The 23,138-nt window shown below is 49.7% G+C and overlaps 1 protein-coding gene across 3 annotated transcripts in view; it reads left to right on the top strand.

Annotated features, from left to right (window-relative positions):
- IRAG2 (inositol 1,4,5-triphosphate receptor associated 2) overlaps positions 1–23,138 on the top strand; it is a 2,448,326-nt gene that overhangs the window by 1,898,276 nt on the left and 526,912 nt on the right. For all 3 annotated transcript variants that reach the window (XM_069628487.1, XM_069628486.1, XM_069628485.1), the window contains exon 28: positions 3,722–3,810. In XM_069628487.1, the coding sequence (XP_069484588.1) occupies positions 3,722–3,810 (89 nt within the window). The remainder of the gene's footprint in view (positions 1–3,721; positions 3,811–23,138) is intronic.

The raw sequence follows: 23,138 nt of genomic DNA, 5'->3' as shown, positions 1-23,138 counted from the left end.
TAGCCCTCTCCAAGTGGGGTTTCACAGCCTCAAACTAATACCAAAGGATCTGTCAGAATGTCTATCGACACCAAACTCCACCGTCCTGTGTCACAACCTACTTCCATATCTTACATTACAGCTAAATTATTATATAATCCAACAAACAGTTCCTTCTCCAGGAGAATGACTCCCTTCTCTTGGTATATGGTTGGTCTTCCCAAAATGTCCTCTTGCAAATGGACGCCAGGTGGAATGAAGCCTTTACCCTGGCTTGTCATTACAACACTTTATACAATCACCTCCCTTCTCCTGGTACTGGTCTGCAATCTTCAATGTAGTTCTCAACAAGGGACAGGGGGAATGATTCCCTTGCCATGGCATCTCTTCAGTGTATTTGCAAGGATTCAGTTTACCCATCAGAAGAATGGCTCCCTTCTCCTGGAGTTTGAGGGTTCTTTTTCAACATGGCGTTTCTCTTGGCATTCTCTCAATATATGAGCAAAGTTACAAGACTTCTGAATTTCAGTGGATTTAGCTCTGCCACTGCGATGAGGAAGATTTCCTTGAATACCTGTTCCAGTGGTGTTAGGATCCCAGACCCTTCTCTGGTGGTCAGTGGGCTTCTGTCTGACACTGCTGTGGGGATAATGTCGTCCTGTTTATGTAGGGGTCCCAGACCCTTCTATAGTGCTCAGTTGGATTGCTTCTACCCTGATACAAGGAAACACTCCTCAGATGCTTTCTTCACTCTGTTTTGGGTCTCCAACCCTTGATGGACTGATGGGCTTTACGCCTGTCCTGGCATAAAGTGGAGACCACTCCACTCCCCTTCACGTCCCTACTGGTCTGCCTGTGCTTCCCGTTACCTTCTGGGACTTGGTTGTACGTCGCTGGTCACTTAATGGGCTGGCGTCTGTCTCCTTCCCACTTCATACAGCCATTTGCATTTTTACAGCTTCTTGAGCAATTCTGCGTGTTGGGGCTCCTTGCAGTCTCAATACCGTTAGAGGATTGCATGGTCCACCTCCTACTGGAGGTCGTGCCACTGCCTCACCTGCTTTCAGCTGGGTATGGTCCTGCCGACGTAGGACCTGTCGCAGCCTCCCTCAGCCACTCCCCATTGTCCTCTGCAGAGCCTTCGCTTTCGGTTTCAACTTTATAGGGCTTACACAGCGTAATGTCGACACCTGTTGTCAGTGGCTCTTTGGTGGTACTCATGCTTCCTGTGAGCCACCTCGTCTCAGTACTAGCAGAGTGAGTAATCCTTGTGTTTTCTGTGTTCTTATTCATCCTAGTATTTTCTGTGTTTGCTTTATCTCAGCTACTACAGCAATACATTGGTGTACTCTCAATCCAGTGGTTTGAAATGGAGGGGAGGGAGTTTAAGCAATGTGGGTTTGTGATGTTCAACAGGTTGTACCCCAGGTGGTTGTCCTTATCCCCATATGGGGAGTTACTCCCCATGAAGTCCTCCCACATTAAACCACCCCTAGTGGGACTATTGGGCATCAGCCGCACCTCCCTAACCTCATGGGAAAAGGACTCTGCCTTTCGGAGAAGTGACCATCACAATACTAACAATGCAATTTTTTTAAAAAGCTAGAAACTGGCAAGCATCTTTAGAAGAGGAATTGCATTAGAAGATTGTGTCCTGCACAGAAGCATGCTGGCACAAAGGGGAGCAGGAATTGGGACTGTATCGCTATCTACGATCCTCCCCTGGGGTACGATCGGCAGTGAATTCTTCCTTGATAGGCGTCCTACCCCAGGCTGAGAGGCGCTCGCACCACCCCCTCTTGCCAAGGTTTGGGTGATGGCCTTGTCAACTACTTTTCCCACCTGATTGTATAATTGTTCTTTTATAACACGCTTTATACCAGAAATTGGTTTCTAAGCGTGGCATCGGACTTCGAACCTATGCCGTGCAACGTTGGCTTGCTTCCTGGACAAATGCGTTGCCCCTGAGCTATCCCCCCTCACTGATGTTTATGGTAGCAATGTCCTCTTACCTTCCAGACATCACTTTTAATCATTTGTGCATTTGCAAAATTTTCCAGTTCATGGCAAAAGTGCTGATTTCGTTTGTCTTTAAATAACCAACTAAATTATGGAGTACATGTATTTTGATTAATGTATAGAGTTTGTGATGTCATATGCCCAATTAACACATTGGGCATCCCACAATGTGATTGAGCCAATACGAGTTGTTTATTTACACGATTAGCAGAAGCTTGATTGGTAAGGTTGCAGAATTCTTTTGTGGTTTATTTGTAGTGTGCTGAGAGAGGGCATCCTTGAGTATTTGAGGAGGATGTAACTGCCCCAAGTAGGTTCTAGTGACCCAACTGGAGCACACCAAACCATATGCCGGTCCAGTAGCACAGCGATTAGAGCGCTCGCTTTGACATCTGTGCAGAGCCTGCTGATGCAGGTTCGAATCCCGGCAGGGCCAAACTCAGCCTTTCATCTTTCCGAGGTCGACAAATGAGCACCACACACCGTGGGTAATAATGAGCAGTGCTGAGATACTTGAGGGTTCGTAGCGCTATATAAATGCTAAATTATTATTATTATTTTTATTTTTTAAAAGGGCAGCTTCTCACAGTAGTACATTAAGGAGGGTCAAACTAGCGTCAGTCATCCTACTACCAGGTCACCTTTTAGATGGTTGTTGTGCATTGCCCTGCAATGAACACATGGGGGTTAAAAGGAGACTGCCTAGTTATTAACGGCTCCCCACCTGCTTATGCCAGTGCCCCACAATATGCCCATCTCTCCTCAGTTCCAAAATTGCCTCCCAGAGTAAGTACATGGCCAATGGTGCTGGTCCAGAATTTCTCCTGCGTTTACTGCTGTCTTATAAATCCAGTAGACATTACTTGGTCGAAACCCAGGTTTCGACCAAGAAACTCCACAGTTGCAAAAGGCCTCCTGGATTCTGCAGGCTGTCATGTTAGATTCTCTGAAAACCTATGTTGGGAGTTGCAGATCACAGCCTCTATACAAGGGTTTGTGAATCCTGCTATGCCCAGAAGAGTGCTTGGGAGTAATGCTTTCTCCTTCAGGTGTGCTGGCTTTGGCATGCTCAACACTCATCCCCTGATATGCCGAGGCCCAGAGAAGGGAGCCAAGACATGGGGCGATCTCCCTTCCCCAACTCTTTTAACAAAATCCGTTCATCTTTGCTTTAGGTCTGAAAATTGCCTTTGGCAGGTCCACTCACTAGTCTATTTTAGCTTTACTTTTCTCATGCACACTGTCAATTTGTCCATTTAGCTTTCATGATACAGCATCTTGGAAGTGCCTGTTACATGAGCAATGCTAGTTGCTTTTCCTCCCACAGAGGAAGAGAATGACACAAATATGAGTGAGTGTTGGGTTAAAGGCCTCAATATTGCTGTTTTCGTTATTTACAGTTGATTTGTAGCCTGACTGAACAACCGTTATAGACACATTGGTGTTAAATGTATTGTATACCTGACAATTGTGGAGATGAGTGCATGGATGGCATGTGTTTTCTCTGAGGAATTCAACAACTGTATTCCCTTCTTCCTCTTGAGGGAAACATCACAATGTGACCAAATAGACAAAGTGTTTAATTTAATTTACAGAGGCATTTGCATGAACAGTGGTGGAAGCAGAGCAACTTTTCAGAGTGCCTGGTAGCCATGAACAATGCATATAAAACCTCAAACTGTTTTTCAATGTGTTGTCTGTATTTTCTTTTCTTCATTTATAGAAACCGAATTGCACGATAAAACTAACCAACTGAGCACCAGTGGAACCAAACCGGAAACTTCACCACAGGGAATATTACAATTAAACATGGTAAGATCAGAAGTTCCAGTAGCGGCGAGCACTGATTGAGATGTTGAAAGTTAAGTCCTCACTGGGTTGTATCCTATGACTGTCATGTTAACTAGTGAGAAATATGGCACGTAAAAATGGGTTTGCAATATCAGGACCCCTTCCATTAATAGTGTTACCCAAGAAAAGGTAATACAAGCTTTGTGCTCTTGCATACTAATGAAGTGCTTCCAACCCAGTTTACATGAGCATCAAGGATCGTCAGCTGAAGGATAGAGTTAAGCTGCCAATAGAATGCTGGTTATCGATAAAGTGCTTTGTCTTCAGGGACTTGCAGATTTGTCTTGTATCTCAAATCCACAGAACAGACACCATACTTTAAAACATTGATAAATTATGTTAAATGTTAATTTGGCAAAGCTCTGCATCTACCTCCCATTACAGCTCAATTATTTGGACATTTTTTAAAGAGCGAATATACTCCTTGGGTGGAACAACGCTTAGATTCATGGTCCTATCTAATAAAGTGAGGGCACTGAGTGCTGGCAGAACATTGGCTTCATTGTGTATCTTACAAAGAGTGTTCCATACACTGTGTTGGACTATGAGGCATAGGAGTAAACAATTTGCTGTTAACATTTTGTTGGCTAAAGAAGCAATACGATATGAAGAGACAAAATTGGTAGTGTAACGAATCTGGACAAATCATTCCTTCTTCCCAAAGGGGAGCCACCGCGTGTGAGGCTAGGGAGGTGAGCACGATCCACAAGACCCTCTGTATGGGTCTGGGTACGTGGGACCTCCATGCAATTGACTTCCTTCTAGGGGACAAGGACTCTGAGTTCAATGAGGACCTCCCGGAAAGGACTACCTTGTGCGCGTACCTCGGACTGGAAGGAACTCTGTGTTCTCAGAGATTTTACTACACGTACCAGCAATCCTCCTTCCACCCTATTGGCGTAAGTTAATGCTGACTGTTATCTGAGGGCCACTGTAAAGAAGAAAGAGGGACACGCCTTTTCTGACCATGACAACGTACGTGCACAGAATGAGAACTGTGAATGGAGAAAGACTGGGGGAAGCCCTGTGTGGCTCCTATGCTGGAAGGAGAAACCATTGTATCTAGTGGTGAGCCTCTGGAAACACATCCTGGAGGGGCAGAGCTATGCACAGCCGTGGAACCAGCAGTGGCATAGCAGGAGCAAGGCCCACTAGCTGGAGGCAAAAAAGTGGCTACTATGGCCAAGTAGGTGGCCACAAGCAGGAAAGGAGCCTAGACAGAAAGCAAACAATCTTTTCTAGTGGCACGACCATTAAAGCTCAATGGTGGTCCGGGCGTACGGCAACTGACACTGAAACCAGAAATGAACAAGGAGCCCAAGTCCAAGAGCTCGACACGGCAAGTGCCCATCCAAGCGAGACGAGCACAAACAGGTAGGCGAACGCTCCAACCATAAGGACGCCAGCGAAGGCGAGAAACTGTGGGGTCAGAAACTGCTGAAATCATTACTGATACGAAGCACAGGGAAACAGAAATGAACACAAGACCCAGGTAATCTGGAATGAGTGTATTGCTAATATCGCATATCAAGACTGGAAAAGTCACCATGTGCGTGCAAGGCTGAAAGCACGGAACAGGCATACTGCCCCATGTAAAGAGAGTGAAAGGAACACCCACTGTCTATGAAGGCTCAGGAAGCCCCGTTAAGTATCAGACAGTGAGAGCATCTTATAGACCAGGGAGTGAAAGGAATGCGTGTGATCTGTATCCACGCTGGGGAAGCCAACAAATGTACAGAAGTGCTTGAATTGAGAGAGAACAATCCTACCACAGAGCCACAGCACTTTGGAGAGTCCCATTGGCCACACAAGAGATGTTGTAAAGAAGAGTCCATACAAAAGCAATCCTGGATGGTTTTTACTACTGGTAAATGCTGAATCGATCTAGGGAATTAGCTATTGGTAAATGGCAAAGAATATAAAGCAAGAGGAATTGCCTACCCCATCCCCCCCACCCCCAGTCAGGAAATCAAGAACTGTATATAAGATACCTATATTTTAATCGACTAACTATACACAAGGACTGGGTACTGTGTAGGAATAGCCTGACAGAACTTTTAGACTGAGCTAAGCCCTCTGAGATCCGGGCCAGACAGAAGCCCATATCGAGGCTGTTGTGCAAGCCTCCTTTTAGTTTTAAATGGGTTTTTCTAAAGTGATAGGTCCCTTTAGTAGTTCAGCCTTTGGACTCAGAAATCTTTATTTTGGACTACAGCAAGCACCCTTAGTTGTTTTTAAGAAGACTGGGCATTTCTCTCGTAGTTATAAAGCCATTTAGGCATTTCTCCTTTTCTTTGAATAAATAGGTATATACAATGGCCCACTGTTCTCAGAGTCCTCCTTGTGCTTGGCCACAGTACCTTTCGGATGGTTTTGAAATAGTTAGCAGTTTGGGAACATAGGCTTAGCTGTTGACCTTATATAGTTTTACAGATAAATCTCATTCTCCAGCATTGGATCTTTCATGGATTCACATGCTTAGAATATTCCCCGTCGTCAGGCTGGGAATCCCCGGTACATTATATAGACCCTTTCCCGTAGGAAAACTTTTTCGACGCTTATGCGTCCTATCCACCTCGTTTTGTATCATGCGTGCCCGCGCCGTCAGGACGCCATGATATAAATACAGGACCCGCCCTCGCGCTCCCTCAGATTTCAACCGTCTTTCAAAGTAGTGGGATCCTCGTGGTTACTGCTAGTAGAAATTAGGTTGTATTTTCGCTTCGGCGACGTTACATTCTGGAAAAAATATGTCCGGAAAAGCTTTATTTCGCCCTTGTGCGACATGTGGACTCAAAAAAGTCTATGAAGGTGATGCCCACATGGATTGTATCTACTGTCTCCACCCGCACCACACGGCGCATACATGCGAGATATGCCAGGGTTTCTCCCAAAAAACCCTTAAAGACCGGAAAAGAAGGTTGGTCGACTGGCTTAACGACGGAGCGGGTGCCTATCCGGCATCAGAAGTTGGCTCCACGGCCTCCAGGAGCAAGTCGGAACCTCCCTCGAAGAAGGTGCGACCTGTCGAAAAACGCCCTGCGGACAAGCATACGGGGAAGCATGCTGGGTCTTCCTCATCACACAAAAAGTCCTCCTCGGAGAGGCAAGCGGCATCAAAATCCTCCTCAGGGGACCATCCTAGGTCTTCCGTGAGTCGAGACTCTTCAGCAGGGAAGTCGGCAACAAAATCAGCTACGAAGTCTAAAGGCTCGGTGCCGGCTACTTGCTCGTCGACCCCGGTGTCGCTGACGATGCCTATTACTATTCAGGCAGCAGCGGTGGGGATTCCTTCGTCGACGGTGACTCAATCTATGGCCTGGCAGCCAGAGGCTTGTGACCCGGCCCCCCCTGAGGTCCTACTGCAGCCAGACACGGCCTTGTCGCCGTCGTCGGTGGAAGGAGAATGTGGCATGGTTATGCAGCCGTCGGACTTGGGCTTACGGCCTTCCAATACGTCGACGACGAGTGCGAGTGGGGGTGTGGTCCCTCTATCCTCGACGTTGCTGACCCCCAGACGGTTTTGTCTCTGGATGTGCTTAATACACTTCAGAAGCTCCTGCAGCGTCTGGATACGCAGATCCCTCAGCCTGGCACTTCATCGTCGATATTTTCTGCACCTTCCGTCGACGAACAAGCTCAAGCAGCTCGCTCGACGACCAGAAGCCCGTTGGCCTCCCAGGTGGCGAAGGATCGTCCTCGAGCGCAGGAGGAGGGTGAGCTATCGGAGTCCGATTCTATACGAGGTGACTCAGGGTCGGACATTTACCGGTCACCGTCGAGAGACCCAACATGGAATTCGGATGTAGAGGTAGAGTCTACGAGGAGCCAGGCACAACCATCTCCTCCGGATGATGTGGGAGCCTTCCATGCAATGATGGGAAAAGCGTGTTCCGAGTTCGGCTTAATTCCTGAGGAGCAAAAGAAAGACTGTTTTCTTTTTGATCACATGGGTCAAAGGAGGAAATCGGTATTTGCCATCCCAATCCTGGACCATGTGTGGCAAGAAGGCCTCAAGACGATGCGCCATCCGTTCTCGGAACCGGCTATTAAGGGGCGTATTGAGAAAAAGTTTAAAGCTCCGGAGTCCACTCCAAAATGTCTAACATCACAGCCTCTGTCAGACTCTGTGGTGTCGGCGGCAGCGGCTTGGAAGGCCAGAGTACAGCAAAAATGTTCAACCCCACCAGAAAGCGAGGCCAGGAGGCAGGACGCCTTTGGAAAAAAGGTGCTCTTAGTCGGCGCCACAACGGTAAGAGCAGCCAACTCCTTGGCGATTGTATCACGATACGATAGGGAGATGTGGCATAAACTAGCCCCTATCCTAGAACATCTGCCGGAAGAACATCGAAAAGCAGCCATGTTGCTAGTACGAGATGGTGAGGAGGCCTCGAACCACGCAATTAATATTGCGGTGGACCTAGCAGAGTCTGGCTTCAAACAAATCAATCATGGCGTAGTACTAAGTCGACAAGCGTGGCTCAAATGTACTACTTTCAGACCTGAAGTCCAATACAAAGTCCTAGATATGCTATGTGAAGGAGAACATCTGTTTGGAGACAAGGTAGATGAAGCCTTGAAGGGGATGAAAGAAGACACGGATACCGCTAGGTCCCTCGGCGCCCTCCAGACAGGTAGAAGTTTTCGCTCTTTTCGCCCCTTCAGGGGTGCTTCCGGAAACTCCTGCTTTGGAGCCTCTAGGGACCGTGGATTTAACAGGCCCTCATACTCCTCACAAGGTTACAGACGTGCATCCCAGTCAGCACGTAGAGGCAGAGATTATCAAGCCTCCAGACGACGCGGCTCGGGGCCCTCGTCGACGAAGGACAAGCAAACCAGCAACCAATGACGGCCTTCGGAACGTCCTGGGGGGTCGAGTCTCTCATCATATCGACCAATGGAAATGCATCACCATGCATCGATGGGTTCTGGACACGATTCGCATGGGTCATGCGCTGCAATTCAAAAACAAGCCTCCAAGTCGTCCGCCAGTGTTTTCGGCCCAGCCCCACCTTCTAGTGCTAAGACAAGAGGTGGCGCTTATGCGGCAAAAAGGAGCGGTAGAACGGGTTCCTGTGGCACAGGAAGGACAAGGGGTTTATTCCCGGTTCTTCGTTGTCAAGAAGCCAAATGGAAAATGGAGGCCCATTCTCGACCTGAGGGTACTCGACAAATGGCTAAAGAGCTCAAAATTCAAAATGCTAAAGCTCCAGGAGGTTATCAGGTCAGTGCAACCCATGGATTATCTGTCGTCGCTAGACCTTCAGGACGCATATTTTCATATCCCAATACGTCCACGACACAGGAGATATTTAAGGTTCGTCGTCGGGAGAAAGCATTTTCAGTTCAAGGTCCTCCCGTTCGGTCTCAAGTCCTCCCCCAGGACGTTCACCAAGTGTTTGGCCCCTATAGCGGCCCATTTAAGGAAGGACGGTCACCATGTCTATCCCTATCTAGACGACTGGCTGGTCAGAGGTTCGTCCATGGAACAAACACGAAACAGTCTGGGGGCCACAATGTCCCTCTTACAGGAACTGGGCTTCGCGATAAACTTCAGCAAGTCCTCCGTAGAGCCTTCGAGGACCTTGGTCTTTCTAGGAGCGGAGTTTCATACGCACACAAGCCTTGTAAAACCATCCAGCGAAAGGATACAGAAGCTACAAAGCAAGGCGTCGGAATGGAGATGCGGTACCAGGGTGTCGGTGCGCAAATACATGTCCCTGCTAGGGACCATGTCATCCTGCATTCCGTTGATAAACAACTGCCGTCTGTTTATGAGGCCTTGCCAGGAATTTCTAGCGGACCGTTGGGCGCAGAGCCAAGGTCGCTGGTCCGACAGACTGGTCATCGACGAACAACTGGTACAAGCACTCCGTTGGTGGAGAGTTTCTACTCATTTAACGAAAGGAATGCCTCTGGTGGAACCGGAGTTCCAGAAGACGGTGGTGACGGATGCATCGCTGAGCGGATGGGGAGCTCATCTGGATACGTTACAGGTACAAGGCCGGTGGTCGTTACAAGAGTCCTCCCTGCATATCAACTTGCTAGAACTGAGAGCAGTGCGGTGGGCTCTAAAATCTTTTCTTCCTCAATTGAGAGACTCTGTGGTGCGTGTCATGACGGACAACACGACTACAATGTTTTACCTAAGGAAACAAGGAGGAACACGTTCCAGGTCCCTGTCGATGGAGGCACACAAAATCTGGCATTGGGCCTTGCAACACAACATGCTAATCTTGGCGTTCCACCTGCCAGGTGTGAGAAATGTGGAGGCCGATGCCCTCAGCAGGGAAATGAACGAAGTTCACGAATGGGTGCTGAACGACCAGCAACTACAACATGTATTCAAGAAGTGGGGACATCCTTCCATCGATCTGTTCGACGAAGGACAACAGGAAATGCCCGCAGTATGCAAGCAGATGGCCTCAGCAGGGCTCACTGGGGGATGCGTTCTCCTTCCAATGGACGAACAAATTCCTGTACGCATTCCCTCCATTTCCTCTTATCCGGAGGACGTTGCAATGGATCCTCAAGTACCCATGTCGGGTGATTCTGGTGGCCCCGTATTGGGCCAGACAGGTGTGGTTTTCAGACCTGCTGCACTTGGCGGCGGCGGAGCCAATGAGGTTCAGGAAGATCCCCAACCTTCTGTCTCGACAGGAGGGTATCGTTTGGCATCACGACCCGGACAGCCTCAAGTTGACGGCCTGGCTCCTGACTTCGCCGAATTTGGTCAGCTAACGATTCCGGAGGAGTGTAGTCGTATTCTGCAAGCGGCAAGAGCACCTTCCACAAACACTTCATACTCGTACAAATGGAAGAGTTTCTGTCAGTGGCATGTGGATCAACCAGGTTTGGTTCCGCAGTCGATTACGCCGGAACAGCTCCTTCCATACTTGCTGTTCTTAGCTCAAAAGGGCTTATCGGTGTCGTCGATAAAAGTACACCTGGCCGCCATCTCCAGGTTTACACGTCAACGACATTCCGCACCATTATTCAGCGACCGCCTGATTAAGCACTTCCTTAAAGGTTTGTTTAGGAGTTTCCCTCCCGAGAAGAGATTTCCTCCGGTGTGGAGCCTCAATCTGGTGTTAGCGTCTCTTATGAAACCTCCTTTTGAACCAATGTCATCATCGTCTCTAAAGTTTTTGTCGTGGAAATTGGCCTTCCTGGTGGCCATCACTTCAGCCCGACGTATTTCGGAAATCCAAGCTCTAATGGTAGACCCACCATACTTAAGATTTTTCAAGAACAAGGTGGTCCTTGCCACTAACCCACAGTTCATACCAAAAGCTCCTTCAGTGTTCCATAAACATGCCTCTATTGTCTTACCTACGTTTTTTCCAGAGCCATGCTCGGGAGCGGAGCGCACGTTACACACATTAGACGTGAAAAGGGCTCTCAAGTTTTATCTTCATCGCACGCAACCTTTCAGGAAAACGGGGCAATTGTTCGTGGCCTATGGTTTGGGTGCTAAAGGCAAAGCCATTTCAAAGCAAGGACTGTCAAGATGGGTATCGTCTACCATTTCGTACTGCCATTCCAAGGCTGGGAAGCCTCTTCTGCGACGCCCAAGAGCTCATTCAACTAGAGCGGCAGCATCGTCGACGGCGCTGTGGTCTGGAGTCCCTCTGGGGGACATCTGCATGGCGGCTACCTGGGCGGCTACACACACTTTTACCCGCCATTACTGCCTGTCGCAACAACATGCCGAAGATACTCGGATGGGACAGGCGGTGCTTCGACACCTATTCCAATAAGGTACGCCCCGGTTGAGGGGTTAGATCTTGTTGCAATTATGATTGAATATTGTTCGTTTTCTATGCTAACAATTGCTGATGGGTACACGACCATAGGGAACGGGCATTGTGAGGAAAGTATGTGAGTTTGCATGCACGCCTCCTCTTTTCGGGATGGTACTGCTATGTAATCTATTCTAAGCATGTGAATCCATGAAAGATCCAATGCTGGAGAAGGGAGTAGTTTCTTACCTGTAACTCCATTTCTCCAGCATTGGTATCTTTCATGGATTCACATGCGCCCGCCTGCCTCCCCTGAGCATGCAAACTGGTTCCCCCACTACTTTGGGGGCCGAAATCTGAGGGAGCGCGGGGGCGGCTCCTGTATTTATATCATGGCGTCCTGACGGCGCGGGCACGCATGATGCAAAACGAGGTGGATAGGACGCATAAGCGTCGAAAAAGTTTTCCTACGGGAAAGGGTCTATATAATGTACCGGGGATTCCCAGCCTGACGACGGGGAATATTCTAAGCATGTGAATCCATGAAAGATACCAATGCTGGAGAAATGGAGTTACAGGTAAGAAACTACTCCCTTACTTTAGCCCCTCACTGAAACAGTGACCGATGAGGGATCCTTATCTGATCACTTTAGATTTTAAGAGCAGTGGATCAACAATGAATGAGCAATGTACATTAGTCTTTTTTTTATACACCACTGTTCATCTCCTCCATTTTTAAGAGACAATGTCTCTGTGGACTGTATTAAAGTGGACATGGATTCCTGCCAAATATCTGAAATGTTTTAATTATTTATGCCATCTCTCAAATTTGTGGGTGGTGTTTGGCCCTTTCTGTCATATTGTTCGAGACAAAAACGGCAACATTGCAGCTGAAAAGGGTTTAGGGCTTAGTGAGTACATATTCTGTGATGCAAGCACACAGCAATTGTAATACTTGTGGCAAGTGGAGAGAGGGTATGTGCCTGAGATGGTTTCCCTGTAAAAAATCTACTTAATGCGGACCTCATATGATGAGTAGATGTCTCCATTAGTGGCATTTTGAACTTTTGATGCTGTGTGTATTTGTTTTCCCAAGGGAACAGACTAAACTTGGCAATTGCTCCTCTTTAATTCCATTTAATTCCAAGTTCAGCCACATGCTGAACTTTGGGTATAACCTGCCAAGCTGCCTTGTTATGGAAGAGTTGGCTTTTCAACAATTGATCTTATGTCATTTAAAAGACAGTTAAAAACATTACTAATTCTAATGTAGAAATGTGTTTCTTGGATATTGTGATGCTGGAAATGCATCAGAGGGACAGAGCCTCTGAATCCTTGTCCCTTATTGCTTTTTATCGTGTGTTCTGTCATGTTTTCTGCCCAGGAGTCCATGTGGGACTCCTGGCAGTGCAGCTCTCGCTTTTGGTTTGGTGAACAGACCCATGGGATACCCTTATGGCACCCCTGGGTAGGGGTACAACCCTGTGCCCCTAGTGTATGTTTTTGGGCACCTGTGGGTGGCCCACAGAGCAGGGTATGGGCTGGTGGCAGCTCCATGCTGAATTTGACAGGTGCTCTGGGTGTCCTCCATTTTGGGATACCCAGGCCTTGCCATTGGAATCAGTTGATTCCTGATAGGAAACAAGATGGCCCCTGTGGCCTCTTGCTTTCTATTGCCTGTTATCTTGTTTTTCCCAAAGTCCTGGGAAGCCCTGACTCTGTCCCTTCCCCCTGACTGGCTGTTGGGTGGAAGTTCCATATATGGTGTTGTTGTGAAGGCCCAGCTAGACTGACTGGAGCCTTCCCAGTGACTGTATGTTGTGGGTACCTCCTGTGGGTGGGACCTGGGTGAATGGAGTGTGTGACCAATATACACTCCTTGTTGTGGTTGTCTGGTTTCTGGCATGAGAGACAAAGCCTGAGACAGCCCTGCCCGAAACTGGCCTGAATGCAGTGTGTAGTGTTGAATGGCTGGGTACTTGTCCCAATCCACATTCCTTGTTGTGAGTGTCTGAAAGGGAGGAGTGTGGCCTGAATGCACTGTGTGCCTGATTGGCTGACTGACTGCATGAATGCCCCTCTGTATGATTGGCTGCTGAGTGTATGCCAGCAGTGTGGATGAGAGACAGAATAGTATATCTGGGGACCTCTCACCACTGTTCAGGGGGTTCAGGAACGTTCAGAAGCATCCTGGAGCTGAGTCTCCACTCTAAGAGTAACTGGAACTGCTGATCCTATACGTCCAGCTGGAAGAAGAAGACTTGCTGTGGCATTTGCTTCGACCGATCCGAAGGCTGTCGAAATCGTCGAAGACTGACCCGAGAGAGGACCTGGTAAGGCGCCCTCTTCCCGTGCTCCGAGGGACCATCGAGCACCGCTCAATCTTCGCCGAAGCGCCCTGGAAGACAGACCCTCGAAATGCTGCCGACCCGAGACGGGACCGCCGAGGAGATCGAAGTGAAGCACCCGGACATCGACGCCGTCGAAGTCCATTGCCGTCGACCAGGGTTCGCAGGTTTGTGTAACCGCTGGAGGCCCGTCGAAGTTGTGTTGCCCAGCCGTGGGAACCACTTGACGCCGTGCCGCCGACGACCGGAGCCGTCCGCTCCTTGCCTAAGAACATTCAATCGAAGGACTCTCTCGACCGCATCGTCGACCGCTTATCCTGCCGGAGAAAGTCGAGGACGACCAACGCGCCGAGGAGAAACCTGCCGGTGGGTTTCCCGCCACCCAACGACCTCAAAGACTCGGACGACCCGACGCCCTTGCTGGGCTTCCGTCTCTACAATCTTTGCGGTCCAGAACTATTGTCATCGAGGTGCCCCGCACACCTCCGCCTTGCAGGACGCCGACGCCCCGACGCCGACGAGCACCGCTCGGACGAAGCTGCCGCCTCTTCGACATCGTTCTACCTCGTTTGTCGACGGACGTTCGACGCTCGTGCCCCCCGCTTGAAAGGGAAGGCATTCAAGAAGGGCCGTCGATTCCCCGTCTCCGAACCCCGAGTTCTTCGACGTTTCTCGACGCCTCTCGACGATCCGTGACTCCCGCTTGAAAGGGGGTCGCTCAAGAAGGATCTGTCGATGCCTCTTCGAAGGACTCGACTCCACCAGGTACATTGGGGGGGTAAAAACATTGTAGGAGAGAATAAGACTATTGAACAACATATGGACTGGGCTTGTGTTAGATCTCTTTATTTTACAGGTTGCCCAGGTGGGGGGATCTCCACACAGAACTGTGTCTAGTGGTAGGGGCCAGTATTCTGCCTATTGTTCAACCACCTTATTTCCTCTCTTCCCTCTATTGCTGGTTTCACTCTATTGATCTGTGTGACATGATTACAGTATTGTTGATGCACTTTTCATGAGATCTAATACAAAGGGTGGTACCACTTTAGAACTGTATATATTTACCCTTATTGATTTTCCTGAGCACAAGGTGCGTTATTGTGATAAGTGTACATAACCTTTGAATTAATTATATAAAGACTGTGTTTTCAGTAACAGTGTGTGGACATTCCTTTGTGGGGGCTTGGGGAATACACTGTACTTAAGAACCAGCCTGCATCACCTCCTGAGAAGCTAGGCCTTGATTGCTCGTCCATTGCTACCGTAATAGAGAATCTTGGCTGGGGTCTTCTGTGCCTCTCTTCTACCATATAGGGAGCAGAAGTACAGACACCCCCTACCAGTCTTTACAGCTGGTGGCAAGCGGTGGGATGCTTATGGTTTTAAGAATCAGTGTATAACCGTGCCACTTACAAAATATCCGCACTTTATTAGATTAAGGTTTGGGTGTGTACCAAATAACTGCATTACAAGCAATGGAGCCCATTGCAAATGGTAAATTGACTCGGATGAGCTTAGAGGCTCTCCAGAGTGCTTGTGAAGCCAGGGAGCTAGACTTTGTGGATAAGTCTAGGGCTGAGCTGATAGCTGCCCTGGTGGACTACCAGACTGATGGTGAAACTCTTGATGAAGGGGGGGATGCAACCAATGAGGGCTCTGCCCCTGGGGTTGTCGCTGAATCTGTTTCTGGGAATGCCACCCTTCCTGCTGCCTCTGTTCCAAACCCCAGCAATTCCATGGAACTTGAGTTATTAAGGATGAAATTGGCCTTTGAATATCGCAAGCTGGAAATAGAAGCTGAGCTTAAGAAAGAGAAGCTGGCACAGCAAGTGGAACTCAAGAATAGGGATCTTGCGCTCAAAGACAAGGACACTGAATGTCAGAGAATCCAGCTAGAGAAAGCTAGAGTGGAGACCTCAGCTAACACCAGTGAGAGTGTCAGGTCCCCAGCCACCAAGTTTATGAAAGATTTGGTTGGTGTATTTGTGGAGGGCTCAGATATCCTCCAATGGATTGAAGCGTTTGAAATGGCTTGTGCGATTCATGATGTAGATAAAAGAGATTGGGCTAAGTGTTTGTTAAGCAGAGTGCCTCAAACTGGATATGACTGTATTCTGAAGCTGAGTGTGGAAGAAAGGGGTCAGTATGAGTGTATGAAGTCTGCTTTGATTGCCAAGTTTGGCAAGACACCTACCCAATACCTTAGAAGGTTCAGGGATTTTAAGAAAAAGGAGAATATGTCTTGGATTGACTGGGTGAGTGCTGCGCACATGAACATGATGGGGTGGATCGATGGATACAAGGTTAAGACTTTTGTTGAATTGTCCCACCTCTTGTTTTTTGAGCCTTTCTCTGAAGCCTGTTCACCAGAGCTGCGTCAGTATGTGGCTGACCAGAACATTTTGGACCCCTTTAAGCTGGCTAGGTTGGCTGACAAGTGGGTCTCCCACCGGGTGTCCCCTAAGGACTCCAGTGGGAAGGACAAGGACAAAGAGAAGGGGGCCTCTCAGAAAGCTGAGGAGTCCCCCAAGCAGTCACAGTCGGGTAAACCAAAACCTTCCTCTCCTAAGACCCAAAAATCTAGTGGGGATAAGTCATCTGGGGGTGGGAATAAGAGTAGTGGTCCATCTGCTGCAAAGTAGGCTCCCAGTGGTTCCAGTACCGTACCCCGCACTCCTGGCGCTTGTTGGGACTGTGGGGCTTTGGATCACAAAAGGGGTGACCCCAAGTGTAAAGGTAAGGCACTTGGAGTACAGGCTGTCAGCCTGACCTACCCTTACCCTGTGTCTGAGGTGGAGGCCACTGTCCTCCCCTCCTCTGCCGGGATCACATTTGGTGCTCCGGTGGAGATTTCCTTAGTGTCCCTTGGGGCCTGGGACCAGTATGCAGAAGTACTGGCGACTATCCCACAGAACACCCGTAGGTTTTTGAGAAGTGTCCTCTTGAATGGCCAGGCTTCTACTGGTTTGAGAGACACTGGGGCAAGCATGACAGTGGTGGACAGGACCCTGCTCAAGCCAGAGGACTATGAAGGTGCTCCTCTGCAAACCACCAGGTTAGCTGGTGGGCCTCCCAAATTATCACCTGTAGCCTTAGTCACACTCATGATTGGAGACAAGACAGCGAAGCTTCCTGTCCTGGTTCAGGACAATGTCCCTGCTAACATTTTGTTAGGGAATGATCTAGTAGAGTTGGGGTTGATCTCGGATGGTCTTCCCATGACTGCTGCTGCAGTCACTAGGTCACAGGTGACACCGGGTCTGGCTGTGGGTCAGATACCCGAGCCAAAGGCGAGGCCTAAGGCAAGAAGGCGGAGGACCAAGAAGGCCACCTCTGTGGAGGGAGCACCTTCTCTTCCTGCTGCACCCATCGGGATCCATGCTCCGGACGGGCTGGGTCCAGTGGAAAACCCAAACTCAACTCCTTTGGGAGAAGAGGCAGAAGACTCTCCTGTGGGAGAGGTTCTCAACCCGGAGGATCATCCCGACCTTCAATGCTTGTTAGCTGAAGGGGGACCCTCCCGGGCGGACTTCTGTAAGGGACAGAGAGAGTGCCACTCTCTCGAGGGACTGAGGAAACAGGCCCTGTCCCAGGCACAAGGAGAAGTGCCTAGGAATTTCCGGATTTATTGGGAGGGTGAGCTCCTTGTTAGTGAGCCCACTAAGCCTGAACCTGGTGCCCGCAAGAGGTTGGTGGTACCCCAGGTTTACAGGCCCTTCCTTCTGCAGTTGGCGCATGAGGTGCCCTTGGCTGGTCATCTTGGGACCAAGAAGACTAAGCAGAGGCTCTCTGCCCATTTCTACTGGCCACGGATGGGAGTAGAGGTGGAGTCCCACTGCAGGACCTGCCCCACTTGTCAGTTGTCTGGCAAGACTGGAGGCAGGGTCATTGCCCCACTGCAGCCGTTACCAGTGGTTGGCACACCATTTGAGAGGGTGGGCATCGACATCGTCGGTCCCCTTGACCCTCCCACTTCAGGTGGACATCGGTTCATCCTGGTCTTGGTAGATCATGCCACCAGGTACCCTGAGGCAATACCCCTTCGGACTGTTACTGCCAAGGTGGTTGCCAGGGCTCTCCTGGGCATTTTCACCCGTGTTGGATTCCCCAAGGAGGTTGTCTCTGACAGAGGATCCAACTTCATGTCTAGTTACATGAAAACCATGTGGAAAGAGTGTGGGGTAACCTACAAGTTCTCCACCTCTTACCACCCCCAGACCAATGGTCTGGTTGAGAGATTTAATAAAACTCTCAAGGGCATGCTAGGGGCTTTGGAAGAACCCCTAAGGAGGAAATGGGATCTCCGCCTGCCATGCCTGCTGTTTGCTTACAGAGAGGTGCCTCAAGAGGATGTTGGTTTCAGCCCCTTTGAGTTACTCTTTGGACATCCCGTGAGGGGGCCCCTCGCCTTGATCCGAGAAGGCTTGGAAGCCACCCCTCCCGGTCCCGCCAAGCAAGTGGGGGACTATGTGTTAGGCCTCAGGCGGAGGATGACACAAATGATGGGTCAGGCAACAGCAAATCTCAAGGCCAGCCAGGAATTGAATAAGTACTGGCATGACCTTAAAGCTTCGCAAGTGGATTGGACTCCGGGACAGGAAATCCTTGTGATGGAGCCTACCAAGCCTAGAGCTTTGGCAGACAAGTGGACTGGACCCTTCAGGATCATCTCCAAGATGGGCGAAGTCAATTATCTGGTTGACATGGGAGCCTCTGGGGTAACCCCCCAGGTATTCCATGTCAACAGGCTCAAGCCTTTCCACAGGCGAGCAGAGGTCTCATGTCTCTTGCTAGCTTCAGGGCAAGAAGAGGATGAGAGTGAGCCCCTTCCTGATTTGCTGCATAGCAACCCTCAGGATGGCTCAGTGGAGGGAGTACATCTCTCTCCAGATTTGACAACAGAGCAGCAGAGGGCCTGCAGGGCTTTGCTCCAGCAGTATGCCTCTCTGTTTTCACTGACACTGGGCCTTACACCGTGGTGTAAGCAAAAAATTGACACTGGTGACAGTGTGTCTGTCAAAAGCAGGTGCTATCGTATGTCAGATACTGTCAAGAACCACATCCAGGCTGAGGTCGCCAAGATGTTGGATCTGGGTGTTATTGAACCCTCAACCAGTCCCTGGTCCAGTCCAGTGGTCCTTGTCCCCAAGGCAAGTTCCCAGGCGGGTACCAAAGATTGGAGGTTCTGTGTGGACTACCGAGGAGTCAATGCCGTCACCAAAACTGACGCGCACCCATTGCCCAGGGCTGATGAGCTCGTGGACACCATAGGTGCTGCCAAGTTTGTGAGCACCTTTGACCTTACCTCAGGCTATTGGCAAATAGCTCTGACGGACCATGCCAAGGAAAAGACGGCTTTCTCAACACCTGAGGGACTCTACCAGTTTAGGGTCATGCCTTTTGGGTTGAAGAATGCCCCTGCCACCTTCCAGAGATTGGTCAACCATGCGCTCAGTGGGCTGGAAGCCTTTTGTGTGGCTTACTTAAACGACATTGCCGTCTACAGTTCCACCTGGGAAGAGCATTTGACACATCTGGATAAGGTGTTGCAGGCCTTGAAAAGGGCTAACCTCACTATCAAGGCCACCAAGTGCCAGATAGCTCAGGGGAAAGTTACCTATCTTGGTCATGAGGTAGGAGGGGGTCAAATCCAACCTCTCTCCAGTAAAGTACAGGATGTACAGAACTGGGAGACTCCCACTACTCAAACCCAGGTGAGAGCCTTTTTGGGCCTCACTGGGTACTATCGCAATTTCATGGCAGACTATGGAACCATAGCTGCACCCCTGACAGCTCTAACTTCACCCAAACAGCCTAGGAAGGTTAATTGGACCGAAGACTGTCAGAGGGCCTTTGATGGCTTGAAAGAAAGTCTGTGTAGGGCACCTGTGTTGTGTGCACCTGACTACAGCCGACCCTTTATCGTCCAGACGGATGCCTGCGACACCGGAATTGGAGCTGTCTTGTCCCAGTTAGATGACAAAGGGAGAGAACATCCTATCATATTCATCAGTAGACAACTCAAGGGTAGAGAACTTAGGTGGGCTACTGTTGAAAAGGAGTGTTTTAGCATAGTTTGGAGCCTTAGGCGTTTTAGGCCCTACCTTACGGGGTCTACCTTTAAGGTCCAAACAGATCATAAGCCCCTGAAGTGGCTTATGCAGATGAAGGGTGAGAATCCGAAATTGCTCAGGTGGTCCATTAGCCTGCAGGGGCTAGACTTCACCATAGAGCACAGACCAGGGAAGAGTCACGATAATGCAGATGGCCTTTCCAGAAGGTATGTTGACCGTCTGGATGAGGGTGTCTATCCCGTGGGAGATTAGACACCCTCCACCTCAGTCTGGGGGGGACGACTGTGATGCTGGAAATGCATCAGAGGGACAGAGCCTCTGAATCCTTGTCCCTTATTGCTTTTTATCGTGTGTTCTGTCATGTTTTCTGCCCAGGAGTCCATGTGGGACTCCTGGCAGTGCAGCTCTCGCTTTTGGTTTGGTGAACAGACCCATGGGATACCCTTATGGCACCCCTGGGTAGGGGTACAACCCTGTGCCCCTAGTGTATGTTTTTGGGCACCTGTGGGTGGCCCACAGAGCAGGGTATGGGCTGGTGGCAGCTCCATGCTGAATTTGACAGGTGCTCTGGGTGTCCTCCATTTTGGGATACCCAGGCCCTGCCATTGGAATCAGTTGATTCCTGATAGGAAACAAGATGGCCCCTGTGGCCTCTTGCTTTCTATTGCCTGTTATCTTGTTTTTCCCAAAGTCCTGGGAAGCCCTGACTCTGTCCCTTCCCCCTGACTGGCTGTTGGGTGGAAGTTCCATATATGGTGTTGTTGTGAAGGCCCAGCTAGACTGACTGGAGCCTTCCCAGTGACTGTATGTTGTGGGTACCTCCTGTGGGTGGGACCTGGGTGAATGGAGTGTGTGACCAATATACACTCCTTGTTGTGGTTGTCTGGTTTCTGGCATGAGAGACAAAGCCTGAGACAGCCCTGCCCGAAACTGGCCTGAATGCAGTGTGTAGTGTTGAATGGCTGGGTACTTGTCCCAATCCACATTCCTTGTTGTGAGTGTCTGAAAGGGAGGAGTGTGGCCTGAATGCACTGTGTGCCTGATTGGCTGACTGACTGCATGAATGCCCCTCTGTATGATTGGCTGCTGAGTGTATGCCAGCAGTGTGGATGAGAGACAGAATAGTATATCTGGGGACCTCTCACCACTGTTCAGGGGGTTCAGGAACGTTCAGGAACGTTCAGAAGCATCCTGGAGCTGAGTCTCCACTCTAAGAGTAACTGGAACTGCTGATCCTATACGTCCAGCTGGAAGAAGACTACTTGCTGTGGCATTTGCTTCGACCGATCCGAAGGCTGTCGAAATCGTCGAAGACTGACCCGAGAGAGGACCTGGTAAGGCGCCCTCTTCCCGTGCTCTGAGGGACCATCGAGCACCGCTCCATCTTCGCCGAAGCGCCCTGGAAGACAGACCCTCGAAAGGCTGCCGACCCGAGACGGGACCGCCGAGGAGATCGAAGTGAAGCACCCGGACATCGACGCCGTCGAAGTCCATTGCCGTCGACCAGGGTTCGCAGGTTTGTGTAACCGCTGGAGGCCCGTCGAAGTTGTGTTGCCCAGCCGTGGGAACCACTTGACGCCGTGCCGCCGACGACCGGAGCCGTCCGCTCCTTGCCTAAGAACATTCAATCGAAGGACTCTCTCGACCGCATCGTCGACCGCTTATCCTGCCGGAGAAAGTCGAGGACGACCAACGCGCCGAGGAGAAACCTGCCGGTGGGTTTCCCGCCACCCAACGACCTCAAAGACTCGGACGACCCGACGCCCTTGCTGGGCTTCCGTCTCTACAATCTTTGCGGTCCAGAACTATTGTCATCGACGTGCCCCGCACACCTACGCCTTGCAGGACGCCGACGCCCCGACGCCGACGAGCACCGCTCGGACGAAGCTGCCGCCTCTTCGACATCGTTCTACCTCGTTTGTCGACGGACGTTCGACGCCCCGTGCCTCCCGCTTGAAAGGGAAGGCATTCAAGAAGGGCCGTCGATTCCCCGTCGCCGAACCCCGAGTTCTAAGACGTTTCTCGACGCCTCTCGACGATCCGTGACTCCCGCTTGAAAGGGGGTCGCTCAAGAAGGATCTGTCGACGCCTCTTCGAAGGACTCGACTCCACCAGGTACATTGGGGGGGTAAAAACATTGTAGGAGAGAATAAGGCTATTGAACAACATATGGACTGGGCTTGTGTTAGATCTCTTTATTTTACAGGTTGCCCAGGTGGGGGGATCTCCACACAGAACTGTGTCTAGTGGTAGGGGCCAGTATTCTGCCTATTGTTCAACCACCTTATTTCCTCTCTTCCCACTATTGCTGGTTTCACTCTATTGATCTGTGTGACATGATTACAGTATTGTTGATGCACTTTTCATGAGATCTAATACAAAGGGTGGTACCACTTTAGAACTGTATATATTTACCATTATTGATTTTCCTGAGCACAAGGTGCGTTATTGTGATAAGTGTACATAACCTTTGAATTAATTATATAAAGACTGTGTTTTCAGTAACAGTGTGTGGACATTCCTTTGTGGGGGCTTGGGGAATACACTGTACTTAAGAACCAGCCTGCATCACCTCCTGAGAAGCTAGGCCTTGATTGCTCGTCCATTGCTACCGTAATAGAGAATCTTGGCTGGGGTCTTCTGTGCCTCTCTTCTACCATATAGGGAGCAGAGGTACAGACACCCCCTACCAGTCTTTACAGATATCTGCAAGACATTTAGCGTTTCATCATCTCTGCAGATTAGCCCTATTGTGCCTTTCAGGCAGATTGTGCTTTTTAACTCAACAAATGGATACCTCATTGGACAGTTCGTAAATGGAGAGTTGGTTGCAGACATTGATCCAGCCTTTAGGTTAGGAGTCCTAATACACCGAGTAGCTTCTTCTGCCTCACGATCTCCTGTCTGGCAATCAAACATGCCTTATTTGGATTGGCTTGCAGGTGCATGATTTGTTCTGTTGGTAAGACACTACATTCAGTGGTTGCCATTGTTTATTCGTTTGGGGCATGTGAGAAAATCAAAATGAGGACCATGCTTTGAAAGCAGTAGAGCTGGTGAACTTGTTCGATGTGTCAAGTGCTTGCTTTCGAGACGGATGTCTAACCTGCAGTCGCAGGTGTTTA

The sequence above is a fragment of the Ambystoma mexicanum genome, chromosome 12 (assembly GCF_040938575.1).
Source record: "Ambystoma mexicanum isolate Mex_15411 chromosome 12, UKY_AmexF1_1, whole genome shotgun sequence".
Taxonomy (NCBI): domain Eukaryota; kingdom Metazoa; phylum Chordata; class Amphibia; order Caudata; family Ambystomatidae; genus Ambystoma; species Ambystoma mexicanum.
This window is presented reverse-complemented; position numbering and strand designations above follow the sequence as displayed.